The sequence below is a fragment of the Geotrypetes seraphini genome, chromosome 9 (assembly GCF_902459505.1).
Source record: "Geotrypetes seraphini chromosome 9, aGeoSer1.1, whole genome shotgun sequence".
Lineage (NCBI taxonomy): Eukaryota > Metazoa > Chordata > Amphibia > Gymnophiona > Dermophiidae > Geotrypetes > Geotrypetes seraphini.
In genome coordinates, this window is record NC_047092.1 from 154,052,504 (window position 1) to 154,065,543 (window position 13,040).

General features: G+C 42.9%; 1 protein-coding gene across 1 annotated transcript in view; it reads right to left on the reverse strand.

The window, feature by feature from the left end:
- Positions 1-6,785: 6,785 nt before the first annotated feature.
- Positions 6,786-13,040, reverse strand: part of LOC117367155 (phospholipid scramblase family member 5-like) — a 60,498-nt gene continuing 54,243 nt past the window's right edge. Inside the window, exons 8-10 of the mRNA XM_033959479.1 lie at positions 10,158-10,319; positions 7,054-7,141; positions 6,786-6,972 (exon numbers count right to left, since the gene is read on the reverse strand). Of these exons, the coding sequence (XP_033815370.1) occupies positions 7,103-7,141; positions 10,158-10,319 (201 nt within the window). The 3' untranslated portion in view covers positions 6,786-6,972; positions 7,054-7,102. The remainder of the gene's footprint in view (positions 6,973-7,053; positions 7,142-10,157; positions 10,320-13,040) is intronic.

Here is a 13,040-nt window from a genome sequence, read left to right on the forward strand (position 1 = left end):
TTTCCTCCTCTCCCCGCACCTCCCGGAGCCCTCCACCGAAGCAGGTCGCAGCCAGATGGACCTCCACGCATTTCCGGGTGTCTTCCACACTGAATTTAGTGTACCACCGGCTGGAAAATTTGTGAGAAACTGATGTATGGTGAAATTGTAAAGTATCTCTAGCCAGAAGAAAGCAAACATAAATGTCTTTATTCTCATACAAATGTCTTTATTCTCTAATAATGAAGTGTTGCTGCCATCTGCTGCACAAAAGTAGTAACAGTCACTTGTCAGCTGATGGAGGTATATTCTGAAAAGAATATATAGTATATGCCTTTTTTTTCCTGAACGAGCTGATTCTAAAGCTTCAATTTGAACTATATATATGTTTTTTTATATTTGAGTTATTTTTGAAAATTAGCTTTGTAATGGAAAGAAATAAATGCATTTTTTTTTCAATGTTAATGCTGCCTATTGTAGCATGCAAAAAATTTTAGTATACCATAAATTTCAGTAAATACTTGCTGCCATGAGTAGAAAATTCAGTGAGATTGGCATTAACATTACTCTGATGCAGCTATATATAGGGCTCCTTTTATTAAGCCACGCTAGCGGTTTAACGCTCATAATAGCGCGCGTTAAACCGCCGGCCGCGCTAGCCACTACTGCCTCCCTTGAGCAGGAGGTAGTTTTTAGGCCAGCGCGGGGGTTTGCGCGTGATGAAATGTCGCGTGCGCTAACCCCGCTAGCGCGGCTTGATAAAAGGAGCCCATAGTGACACGCGGCCCATATCAGGACCATCACTTTACTCTTTTTTAAAAAAAATTTAAGAATGATTTGTACTCCTAGAAGAACTTCAATGACTCAGCTTTTATCAAGATCATTGTTAAGGAAATCAACTCCTTTATTCATGATAATCTCGCAGTGAGAATATCAGATTTTGTTTTTGGTTTTAGACCATATATTTCACAAGCTGTCTAGCCCTGGGTTATTGATTCATTTTGTTTCACATTTTTTGATGTTGGTGAAAGTATGCTGGTAGTTTTTTGTTGGTATTTGCACATTTAAAACACATGCGGAGGGTTTTTGTAACTGCAACACCACAGCTTGCATAAGTTCTGATTTCTTATGTAAGTTGTTCAAATAATTAGAGGTTTTATTGGCCGTCGCACCTAGTCCATTCATTTCAATTGGTCACCTCCACTGTGGTGTTCTGGTTGCCTTGTAGCCAGGGCCGGATTTTCCTATAGGCTAACTAGGCTTCAGCCTAGGGCCTCAAGATCCGTTAATACAGGTTGTGGACTGTATTAACCAATATATTTTAATGTTTGTTTATTAAACCTAAAATCATACAACCCAGCGGTATATGTCACAATCACAAAAATACTGTAAAATACCACTTATATAGAACAATACACATCAGTATTGTTAATCCCTAACACTGTAGGGCTTACTAAGCGGCCTCAGAGATGGAGCCTACGCACAGCCATACAATCACAAGCTGAGATGATCCGCATAGATGTAATGCTCCTGCTCCAATCATTGGCCAATAAATACTTGTTTTAACTTTTTTTGTGCTATTTTTTAAAGCTAATATAAACCCTTCACCAATCACTACTGAAGATATAGTGCGTTTTCAAAAAATCTTCAGCGAATACTGTGCATATTGTCCAAATTTGAAAAACTAGACCACACAACTTATCTTTTTTGTTGAATAGTCTTCGCTGTGGGAGTCTTTTTTTAAAAACTTCAGTTAGTTCATGTCCGTCTGCCGACGTGGCCAGCGTTTCACGGGAAATACATACATCCGCTGCGTCAGGGCCACCGGGACATTAACAATCACACGCACAAACAGTGCATTCGGTCACAGCTTTTCAAAACTGATGTGTATTGTTCTATATAAGTGGTATTTTACAGTATTTTTGTGAATGTTTGTTTATTAGTCATATGCGTAGAATTTCTCCTTATTTTAGGTTCAGTGTTTTAGTGTTCACTGTTTTTAGAATAGTGTAATTTTAATTTTGCTATCAATTTGAATGTAGGCCCCTCTTGATCTTGAGGCCCTAGGCTGAAGCCTAGTTAGCCTATAGGAAAATCTGGCCCTGAATGTCCCTCTCCTGCCTAATTTCATTTTGGCCTGTTAGGGGGAAATTCTATAACCTGCGCATAAGTTAATTGAAAAACGCTGTCAGAAATGGCCAAAAAACAGCAATATTGAAGCACCTACCAATACCTAAATAAAAGGAAGCTGGCTAGGTAGCTGTTTTAGGCTGTGGAATGCCAAAGTAGGCATGGCCAATGCCAGAAGTGACATTAGGCGGGCTAAAGTGGCTACCTAGCCACGATTCATGCCAAGATAAGCAGCTAAAATGTAGGCCTGGAAAACCCTAGCCTACATTTCAGCTGCCTATTTTTGCCGCTAGATCCCAGCAGCCATAAGCTGATTGCGGTAGGAGAATTTATCCTTGATCAGCTGAGCTGGTAGGGTCTCCTGAAGCCGCGGCTTTGGGGAGTGCTGTCAGCTCAGCTGATCAGGGGGGAATTCCCTCCAGTTGGCAGGAGGAATGCCCACTCCCTCCTGAGTGACACCCGAAAAACTCCTCCAACCGTGATAAGCAGGAGGGGTGCCCACTCCCTCAAACAGCCTAATACTTGAACCCCTAACACCCCCCCAACCGCAATAGGCAGAAGGGATGCCCTGTGCAGAACCACTAGCTAACTGACTGAACTCATTAGCTTGCAGTTATGCAACGGCAGGAGCGAAGGAAGGTCACTCGTGCTGCGATTCACCACTGGACCACAAGGGATACTTAAGGTACAAGGTGGAGGCAGGAGGGAGATAAAAATAATTAGAATCAGGCTGGAACAGGAGGTGGGAGGGATCCCTGCTCGCCTGGTCACTGCTGGACCACCAGAGATATTTAAGGTATGCAGAGGAGGCGGGAGGGAAATAATTAGAATCGGGCTGGGACAGGGAGAGGGAGGGATCCTCCTGTCCCAGTCATCATTGGACCATCAGATCAGGTCCAGTGGAGGCTTGCAAGGCATCAGGAGGGAGGGGGGAAGGGTACAGAGACTGGCAGGGCAGGGGAGTGAGAGAGTGAGGGGGCTGAATGCAGAACCTGGCAGAACAGAAAAGGACAGGGAACAGAGTTCAGAGCCTGGCAGGGCAGAGCAGGGCAAGGCAAGGCACTGCACCTGAATATTAACTTCACACCCTCACCCCGGTTTATATTCGAGTCAACCTTTCTCCTCCTTTTTTGTGTGTGGGGGAAAGGTTACCTTGGTTTATATTCGAGTTGGTTTATATTTGAGTATATATTGTACTTTGAGTATCAAACTTGACTAGGAAGAACATTGAGAATAAAATAAAAATAAAATAAGTGAGAAGTGGCTAAGGATGTGATGATCCCTGCAGCACAGGAGCACCCGAGTGGGTCCATGAAGCCAAGAGGGTAGTGACATTGCTGAAGTCTCCTGAAAGAAAGTGAGGAACAATTAGAAACATTCAAATATATAGTTTTTCCCAAAGCAGAGAAATCCCAAGCTATTGCACTTACTGAAATAAACTTGGCATACTCTACTGCTCATAGAGTTTCATCCGTAAAGTTAAATTCTTTCCAATGAATGGTCAAAGAACATTAGATCCTAGAAATAGAGAAACTGTGGATTTATCCGATTTATATTAGAGTTAATAATGAAAGACATTTCATATATAGAGAGAGCAATTTTATAATGGCTTGCTTAGGTTTTAGAGGGCACAAAGGTGACTATTTCTAACCTATTTTATAAACATAGAGGGTTCACCCTCTCAAAGGTAGAGAGAACGAGAGGGCACTCTCTAAAGTTGAAAGGGGATAGATTCTGTACAAACGTAAGGAAGTTCTTCTTCACTCAGAGAGTGGTAGAAAACTGGAACGCTCTTCTGGAGTCTGTTATAGGGGAAAACACCCTCCAGGGATTCAAGACAAAGTTGGACAAGTTCCTGCTAAACTGGAAGGTACGCAGGCGAGGCTAGACTTAGTTAGGGCACTGGTCTTTGACCCAGCAGTGGCAATTCTTATGTTCTTATACACGTCTCCCTCCAAATTCAAGGTTTACAAAAATAAATTGCTCTAAGTCTAATAGATGTTGGCACTGTCATCTTGAAGCTGGTACATTGGATAATTTATTGTTTTTTTGTCCTCTAATACATAATTTTGGGAAATCTATTTGGAGTCAAATTAATAATTGACTTGAAAATCCAGTAGCGCTTTCATATGACATGATATTATTTGGTACATCAATGAGGAAAGAGTCAAATATCCTCTAAAAACAATAAATTATTACTTATGACAGGAGTTGCCATTCAACAAATTACTAAAAACTGGAAAAATTATGATAGATTAAGTTATAATTTCTGGTGGAATTCATTGTGCCATATTTTTAAAATGGAAAAAAATATTAGCTATTCAACAGGGACGTTATAAAAAATTTATTGAAGTTTGTGAGCCATTAACAAATTATTGTAAAGATTGATTATAGTTAATATATTTATAGCTTCCCCTTTTATTAATTGAAGTATAGGTTGGGGGGTGGAAGGGTTCAATTTCAAATTATCTGAAACTATACTGATATATGGGAGGGAGGGAGGGAAAAATTATATTATGATTAAATAAATGTATGATTAAAAAGTGATATTAAAGTGGATATGATTGTATTATAACTTGCTTGTTGAAAGTTTAAAAATGAATAAAGAATTAAAAAAAAAAAAGGTTTAGGACTCATGAGTTTCTAAACCCTCACCCACCTCCCTCTTGCCTCCTAGACTAGCAGTGAAGCGGGGCAGGAGCGATCTTTCTACACTCCTGTCCCATGCAGAGATATGAACATAAATGGCTGCTGTGAGTTCCCATGGTCTCACGAGATTACAGCAGAAACATATGGCAGCCATTTTTGTTCACAGCTCTGCATGGGGCAGGAATGAAGGAAGATCACTCCTGCCCTGCTTAACTGCTAGACCACAAGGTAAGGTGTGGAGAGGTCATGGAGGTGTCATCTATATGCTCCATCTTTGCTTAAACCATGTGCTGCCTATGTAGGACTAGATGCACTAAAGATAGCTACTTGATCGCAGTTGGACGATTCTCTGTCCGATTCTCCAACTGTTAGGGCACTGCGACCTCCCCCCCCCCAAGGCAGAGAAAATAGCAGAAGGGATGCCTACTCCCTCCTGCCAATACAACTCCCCCCTCTATGGCAGCGATGTGGCAGGAAGGATGGCCACTCCTTCCTGCAACTGGACACCCACCCCTGAATCCCCCCAAAATGGCAGGAGAGATGACCACTCCATCCTGCCACTGGAGGTTCCCCACTGTCCCCACCATCCAAAAAAAAAAGGCAGGAGGGATGCCCATTTCCTCCTGCCACTGGATCCCCCCACCAATCCACACCTCCCCCTGAACCTCAGATGTACCTCTTTAAAATACTGGAAGCAGGAAGCCCGCAGAGAGGCTTCAGCTGCCAGACCGAAATGACGTACCTTCCCCTCCTTGGTGCATCATGTGATGCACAGGGAGGGGTCAAAGGGGTCTGAGTCAATCAGGGCCTTTGGCCCCTCCCTAAGCATCACATGATGCACCGGGGAGGGGAAGGTTCATGATTTGGGACTGGCGGCCAAAGCAGGATTCTCTCTGCAGGCTTCCTGCTTCCGTTTTAAAGAGGTATGTCAGAAGTTCAGGTGAGGGGGATGGGGCAGGAGGGAGTGGGCATCCCTCCTGCCATTTTTGCTGCCGTGGTTGGTGGGTTGTGGTACCTTAACAGCAGTGACAGGAGGCTGCTTCCCCTGTCAGTGCTGTTATGGCTCACTGAGCGATCGATCAGTCATGTTTGCATGCAAATGATTTGCACCTCCGTGCAAATCATTTGCATGCAAACTTGATAGTGCATCGATCGCTGCCAGAGAATCGGCCAACAGCGATCGAGTCGCTATCTTTAGTGCATCAATCGCTTGGCTATTTGGCATGGGGTTTTAGCTAATTTGCATGGCTGGATCAGAAAATGGGCGATCAAGGGGAAAAATATGTGGTCTTTTTGTGCATCGGTAACAGCGATCGTTGTTAAAGCTGTGAAAACAGGTTAGCAACGATCGCTGACTTTAGTGCAGCCCCCAGGTAGTGTTTAACTGCATATTATATTGACAGTGTAATGTAGCTTTCTATGCCTTGTATGGTTATTTGAATATTTTTACTGTTGCAATTGTCTGTCGCCTGTATTTGACTTATTCTTTCTGTGAGTGAATTCCGTCAGAAAGGTGGTAAATAAATTCTAATAAATAAGAAGTCACTAGACTATTTCTCCTAACCAAAAATGAAGTATGTAATCAGGTTGAGACCGTTTCCAAGAGCACCCCGTTGAAAATTGACCCCAAATTGTGCATGTGCATGGTTTGCTCTGCCTTGTTTCCTTTGCTCCCCGAATTTAGAAGTAAGGGCAAGCGCTGCATGATGTTGATGAGATCCTCTCTGGTGTTTTGCATGAGCTGTGATGCATTCATTAAACTGCTATGGTTCAGCGTTTATTCAATTGAGCCGTATGTAGTCTGCAGAGCTTAAACGGAGCTTAAAATTTTATCACATAAAGTGAAAGTGCAAATTAATTTGAAGGCTTTTTTTGAACATTGATTAGTTTTTTTTTTAACCAATTTACCATTTACACACAAGCATCTATGCATTGCACATGTTTATAACTAGTACTAAACATGAAAATCCTTCCAAGTGTTTTGTGGACTTTTATTAATTAAACACACAATCTCATAACACTCCTGCTTGTCTTTCGGTCCTACAAAGGTTAACAATTATTCAAATAACATTGCAATCCTTTGCCAAACTACATGTAGGCTGAAATTTTATACAATAAAAATAGCTGGTTTTGGAACAGTGCTGTCAAAAATTTGTGCAAACTCTTTCTCCCCTTCCCCCATCTTTTCCAACAGCTTAGAGAGTTCCTCCATTCCTGAAAGAAAGTGAGGAACAATTAGAAACATTCAAATAAATAGTTTTTCAAAGCAGAGAAATCCCAAGCTATTGCACTTACTGAAATAAACTCGGCATACTCTACTGCTCATAGAGTTTCGTCCGTAAAGTTAAATTCTTTCCAATGAATGGTCAAAGAACATTAGATCCTAGAAATAGAGAAACTGTGGATTTATCCGATTTATGTTAATAATGAAAGACATTTCATATATAGAGAGAGCAATTTTATAATGGCTTGCTTAGGTTTCAGAGGGCACGAAGGTGACTACAGTATTTCTAACTTATTTTATAAACATAGAGGGCCACAATCTATACACTTCTCCCTCCAAATTCACAGGTTTAGGACTCACTACTTTGGTTATTCATGAGTTTCTAAACCCTGACTCTCCCTCGCCTCCCTCTTGCCTCCTAGACTTCTCCACACCTTACCTCAGATATGTCCAGTGGTCTGGAGAAATGGGAGTGTGAAGATATGCCTCCGTCAGTTGCAGGGAGGCTAGAAACTTTCCCAGCACCACAAATGCTATCACTGAGTGCACAGTCTCCATGCAGAAATGAGGCACATTGACCACCTTGAGGTCTAGAATTGGTTTCCAATCATTGGAGCCTTTCTTTGGAATGATGAAGCATATCGATTATCTCCCAGAGCCTGAGTCTAGTTCTATGGCTGTAATATCAAGTAATCTGTGGACTATGGCCTATGGCCTGCACCCAAACCACTTTCTTGGGGCAGCCTGCTAGGGAATCCAGAAAATACTCAGTCAGAGGACAGAGAAACTCCAGTTTATAGCCATCTCTGAGAACCTCCAAGACCCAACGGTCGGAGGTAATAGACTGCCATTCCGCTAGAAAAGCCGACAACCACCCCATGATGCATGTGGGGGGAGGGGAAGGGGGAGACACCAACCTAGCATCAGAATTGCTTCTTTACAGGAGCTGCCAGATGACTCCCCATGGATGGATGACATCAAGAACCATAGAAGCATGGTCTAGCAGATGAAGAGAACCGCTGGCCCGATGAAGGGCCCGAGTATGGAAGGGATGAAAATTAGGACACCCCAAATCCCTAAAAGGTGGGATCTATTCACAGGCTGTGACTTAGGCCTGCGATTCTGCACACTGGCCATAAGGTCCTCCAGACCCTGGCTGAACAGCAGCTGTCCCTTAAAAGGCATCCGGCTCAAGGTCGCTTTAGAAGACAAATCACCAGATCACTGCCAGATCTAGAGCATCCTATGAGCTGAAACAGAATAGGAGAAAAGCTTAGTAAAGACTTTTAAGATGTCATACAAGGCATCAACCATATAATCCACTCCCGAGATTATGAAATCCAAGTCACAAAGCACCACAGTGTCAGGATCATGGCACAGCTTGGAATGGCATGCCCGGGCCATAAAAGAAGAGACCGATGCCACCCTAACACTAGTGGCCACCAAACCAGACACTTAAGGACAAAATCCACACGTCGTTCCTGAATGTCCTTCCAGACCATTCCCCCATCACTGGGGAGAGAAGTGTGCTTGGTGACCTGCACCATCAAGGCATCCACCTTCGGGGAAGCAAAGTGCTTGTTAAAGACATCTGCCATAGGATAAAGCCACACCATGGCATGAGCACATTTCAAGGGACCCTCAGGAGTCTCCCAGATGTCTGTAAGAATCCAAATGAGGTCAGGATGATCAGGAAAATAGGCAGATTGTGGCCTCTGGTTACTCATGAGGGAACATTCTGCAGTGACAGACTTCTCAGACTGCTTTAATTCCTGGAGAGATTAAGAGATCAAATCCACAAAATGCACTTGCTTGAAAAATCTATGCAAATTGGGATCCTCCCCCAAATCAGGGGCTCTGCACTGATCTGGATCCTGGAGATCTACCAGATCTGCCACATTCCACTGGCTGCCATGGTGCCCTCCTGCGAAAGCAGAGGTTTGGAAAGCGTACCTGGCGCAACTGCAGACACTACCAGCTTACCTGCCAGCACCCCCAAGGGGAGGCAAGAGAAAAGACCTTGGTCCACAGGAGCAGGGGTCCCTGTGACCGGCGTAGAGGCCAACGGAAGGGAAACAGGAAGAGACATTTTAATCAAGTATGTCTAATAAAACTTATTAACAAAATCCAGGGAAATCCCATCCTCCATGGCAAGAACCAACCCCAGCATACCAGTTTTGGACTGTTTGGAGGATTTACAAGGTTTATCTCCCGAGACACACTTGTGTTTCACCGTAGTGTCACCTGCACACTCCCCAGGGCTCTCCAATGCTATTTTAAAGGGAGTCAGGGCAGAAGGCACTAGAAGACCCTCTTTGGAGTTTGAAGGCAGTAAATCTGAGCAAGGCTCACACCCTTCATGGGCCGCTGTGCATGTGGAACATGGCTGCATCCGACAGTCATCCACTGTAAATGAGGCATGAATCCATGATATCCTGCCCTGGGGAGGTCATCTATGTGGTTTTCTTTCAAAAACGAAGGTGGCAAGTATGAAAAGTAACTTTAAAATCAAATCAGGAAAAATCCAAGATGGCCACTGAGGGTGCTGATTTTGACTAAAAATAGCTTGGGAAAACCATAAAAACCCTAAAAAATGATGATTTTAGGAGTGGGGAGTAGGGCATGCAGGTAAACTACCCTTTTTAAGACACCCCCCACCCCCAATTGCTGATCCAAGCTGTCAGCCTGTTCTCACAGAACCATGTGCAGACTGGAAAACACTGCAGACAGAACTGAAGCAGAAAAGACAAGCTCCTATAGTCTGGTTTGTAGGAAAGAAAGCTGATGCTAACAGTGGTGAGGTAAGAGGGGGAGGGGTTTAAGTCTCTGACGTTTGAGGCTTCCTACAAAGTCCTGGCGGGTAGACAGAAATAACCCACTGGTCCTGGAATAAAGTGAGATTGTATAAGAATACCAAATTATTTAATCTTAGCCTTTGCAACACTTGCTCTAACTCAAAATTACTTCATATTTCAAGATTCTTTTTTTTCAGCAAGTCAAGTGGACAGCAATGGGGTTCCAACACAAAGAAGACTTGCTTTCAAAAAAACAAACAACAAAAACAAAATGTTCACACATAGCAACAGACATTCAGAATATAATTCACAAAAATTGACATTAGTGCATTTCCAAAAATAGGCCCCAGAAGGATTTCTGGTATGTATATTAAACTTACAATAAGGAAGCAGGCACCCATCATCGCTGCTTTCATTTTAACATCAAGATCTATGGGAAACTGGATGCCAAAGTTGTCAGCATTCGTAAAGACATCGTTTACAAATCCAGACCAATACTTGGAAATCTTGCCAATTGTTGAATTTTCATGAAGAGTTTTAACCTCGAAAAGGAAAAATAGAGAGAAGGTTGAAATATTTAGGAGATGCAAAGTGTTCCCGTATTAACTCTGTGTTAACCAGTTAGGGCACTATAAATGGCGCTAACTTAGTAGGTGCCTAGAAAAGATGCACATACTGCATGCCAATTAAAGTTAAATGCCATTTGTAGAATTGTGCCTAGTGGCACTTAAATCAACTTAAGCGCCGATAGACATGTATACCTTAGGCATTGGTATATTAAGCTAGGATTTCTCCGGGTTTTGGAAAGCCCCGGCATTTGTCCGGGTTTTGGAAAGCCCCGGCGAGCTCCGGCCGCTTCTGGAGGGCCTCTGATCATGTGTGGATGTCATCACACACATCTGTGCATGCTCCAGGCTCTCCAGATGTGATTGGAGCTCGTCTGGAAGAAAAGAGGAGACTGGGGGCGGGGCTTGAGGTGGAATGGGGCAGGGCTAGAGGTGGAACTGGGCCGGGTTGGAAGTGGAACTGGGCAGAATGGGGTAGAGCTGGAGGCGGGATCATGTGTCCGGGATTTCCTGGAGAAAAATATGGTAACCCTATGCTCAAGGCTCTTTCATGCTACCCTTGGCTCCAAGAGCTAGTGTAATCACTGGCTTAAATTTGAGGATTAAGCAAAGTCTCTGTTCAATGCCTTCCCTCCCCTAAAGCTCTACCCCTTTATGTAAACCAGTGAGTGATGTGATTGTCACCTACAAGAAATGGATTACACAAGTTTGCCAAGGTTGTACTTGTGCTGCTGAAACATTCAGTTGAATGTGTAGGTTATCTTGGCATATAAATTAGCTTTTCTACTAGGATTACTGAAAAAAAAATTGCCATATGATTTTCAAATTTCCATTACCCTATTTAAATTCCTAACCCACCCAAAATATGCTAATATAAAGTAATGAACATGGCAGCCCAGAGACAATTAATCCTATTCCTAAAACATGTCATACTTCTATGCTAGTGATTTTTCTAACAATTGAATATTCTGACTCTATCCTACCTAAAATTCTCACAGCTACAGAGGGAGAAGCAGTGGGCCAGATATGTTTTGAGGACATAACACCCCCCCCTCCCAATCTAGTTTTGCAGAAACACTCTGCAGAGCAAATGTGTGGAGAATGAAAAAAAATAGTCATCCTTTAACTGGAATTGAACAGCATCTCTAGAGAATTTAGAACTACCTTGATGCTCTTTCTTCTAAACATAATAACAAATCGGGAAATGCTCCCTGTAGAAAGCTTCAATAAAATGCAACCTGTCTGTTGACATGTGCTTTTCCCTTATCTTAAAATTATGCAATGATCTGTCCTCTGAGAGTCAGGCACAAAGAAACACAGATGCACAGAAAAAAAAAAAATACAGATATCAAGTTAGTGGTGTCCATGGTAACAGCAGCCATGTGGCAGCCAATTGGTATACAGTACTTGCTTTTTATTATTTATACCTCTGTAGGGCAGATGTGTTGGTGGTGCACCAGCATTACACTCCACACCTAGATTTACTAAACCAAGGATGGGTTTGGGATTGACATTGTAAATTACTGTGACCAAACCCCTTATGAACTGCTGGATCTACTGTGCTCCTAATCTATTTGATAGCAATTAGCCATGTTAGAAATGATTTATAAAATAATTTGGCTATCCTGTTAATCCACTGGGATATGTAGAAATAAAAGCCGACAAGCAGGTTGTAGGTAACACCTTGTTTATTGCACTAAGTGACTAGGGATTCACTTAATGAAAGCAGCCTGCATAAAATGCATGCTTGTGTGCTAATGCCTATTTCAATATATAAAACAAGATTTTTTTCTCTTTTCACAAACTGTGGTGCAATTCCAGCCTTATGGTGGAGAAGGAATATTATGTACCGTCCTCTCATTTCTCTTCAGTCCAGCTATTATATTCGGTTCATAGACAACCCCGCAAAAGACAAAGGTGCGCGCTGACAACTGAGCGCAAGACGGAGGCTTGCGCCGAAGAAAATTACAGTTTTTAGGGGCTCCGACGGGGGGTTTTGTTGGGGAGCCCCTCCAGTTTACTTAATAGAGATCGCGTTGGTGTTTTGGGGGTTTTGGGGGGTTGTAACCCTCCACATTTAACTTTTTCCCTAAAAACAGGGAAAAAGTGAAGTTTTCAGTAAAATGTGGGGGCTTACAACCCCCCAAACCCCCACAACGCCCCCACAACGCGGCACAATCTCTATTAAGTAAAGTGGGGGGGTTCCCCCCACGCCCCCCCCCCGTCGGAGCCCTAAAAACAGTAATTTTCTGCGGCGTGTCTCCGCACTGCGCTCAATTGTCTGCGCGCGCCTTTGTCCCGGCACACTTTTGACCTGACACCTTATATTCATTGTATTTATTCATTTATCCCCCTTTTACAAAACCGCACAAGAGGTTTTTAATGCTGAATGCTCTGCACTGCTACCACGGTCATAGAGTTCTTATGAGCATCAGGGCAGCACAGAACATTCAGGACGCCGGCTGGTGCTAAAACCTCTTTAACGGTTTTGTAAAAGAGGGAGGGGGATATATACTTAAATTATTTATTTATTATTATGTGCTTTTTTTTAGTTTTATAGATTTCTCTGGACTCCTGATACAGGCGGTTTAGTCAAAACATGACCCATGGCAGGTCTTTGTTCCATTACTGTTTTATGTGCCAGCTTGATTACCTGGTCATCTCTGTTCTTTTTGTTTTTCTTTGATATTTAGTGCA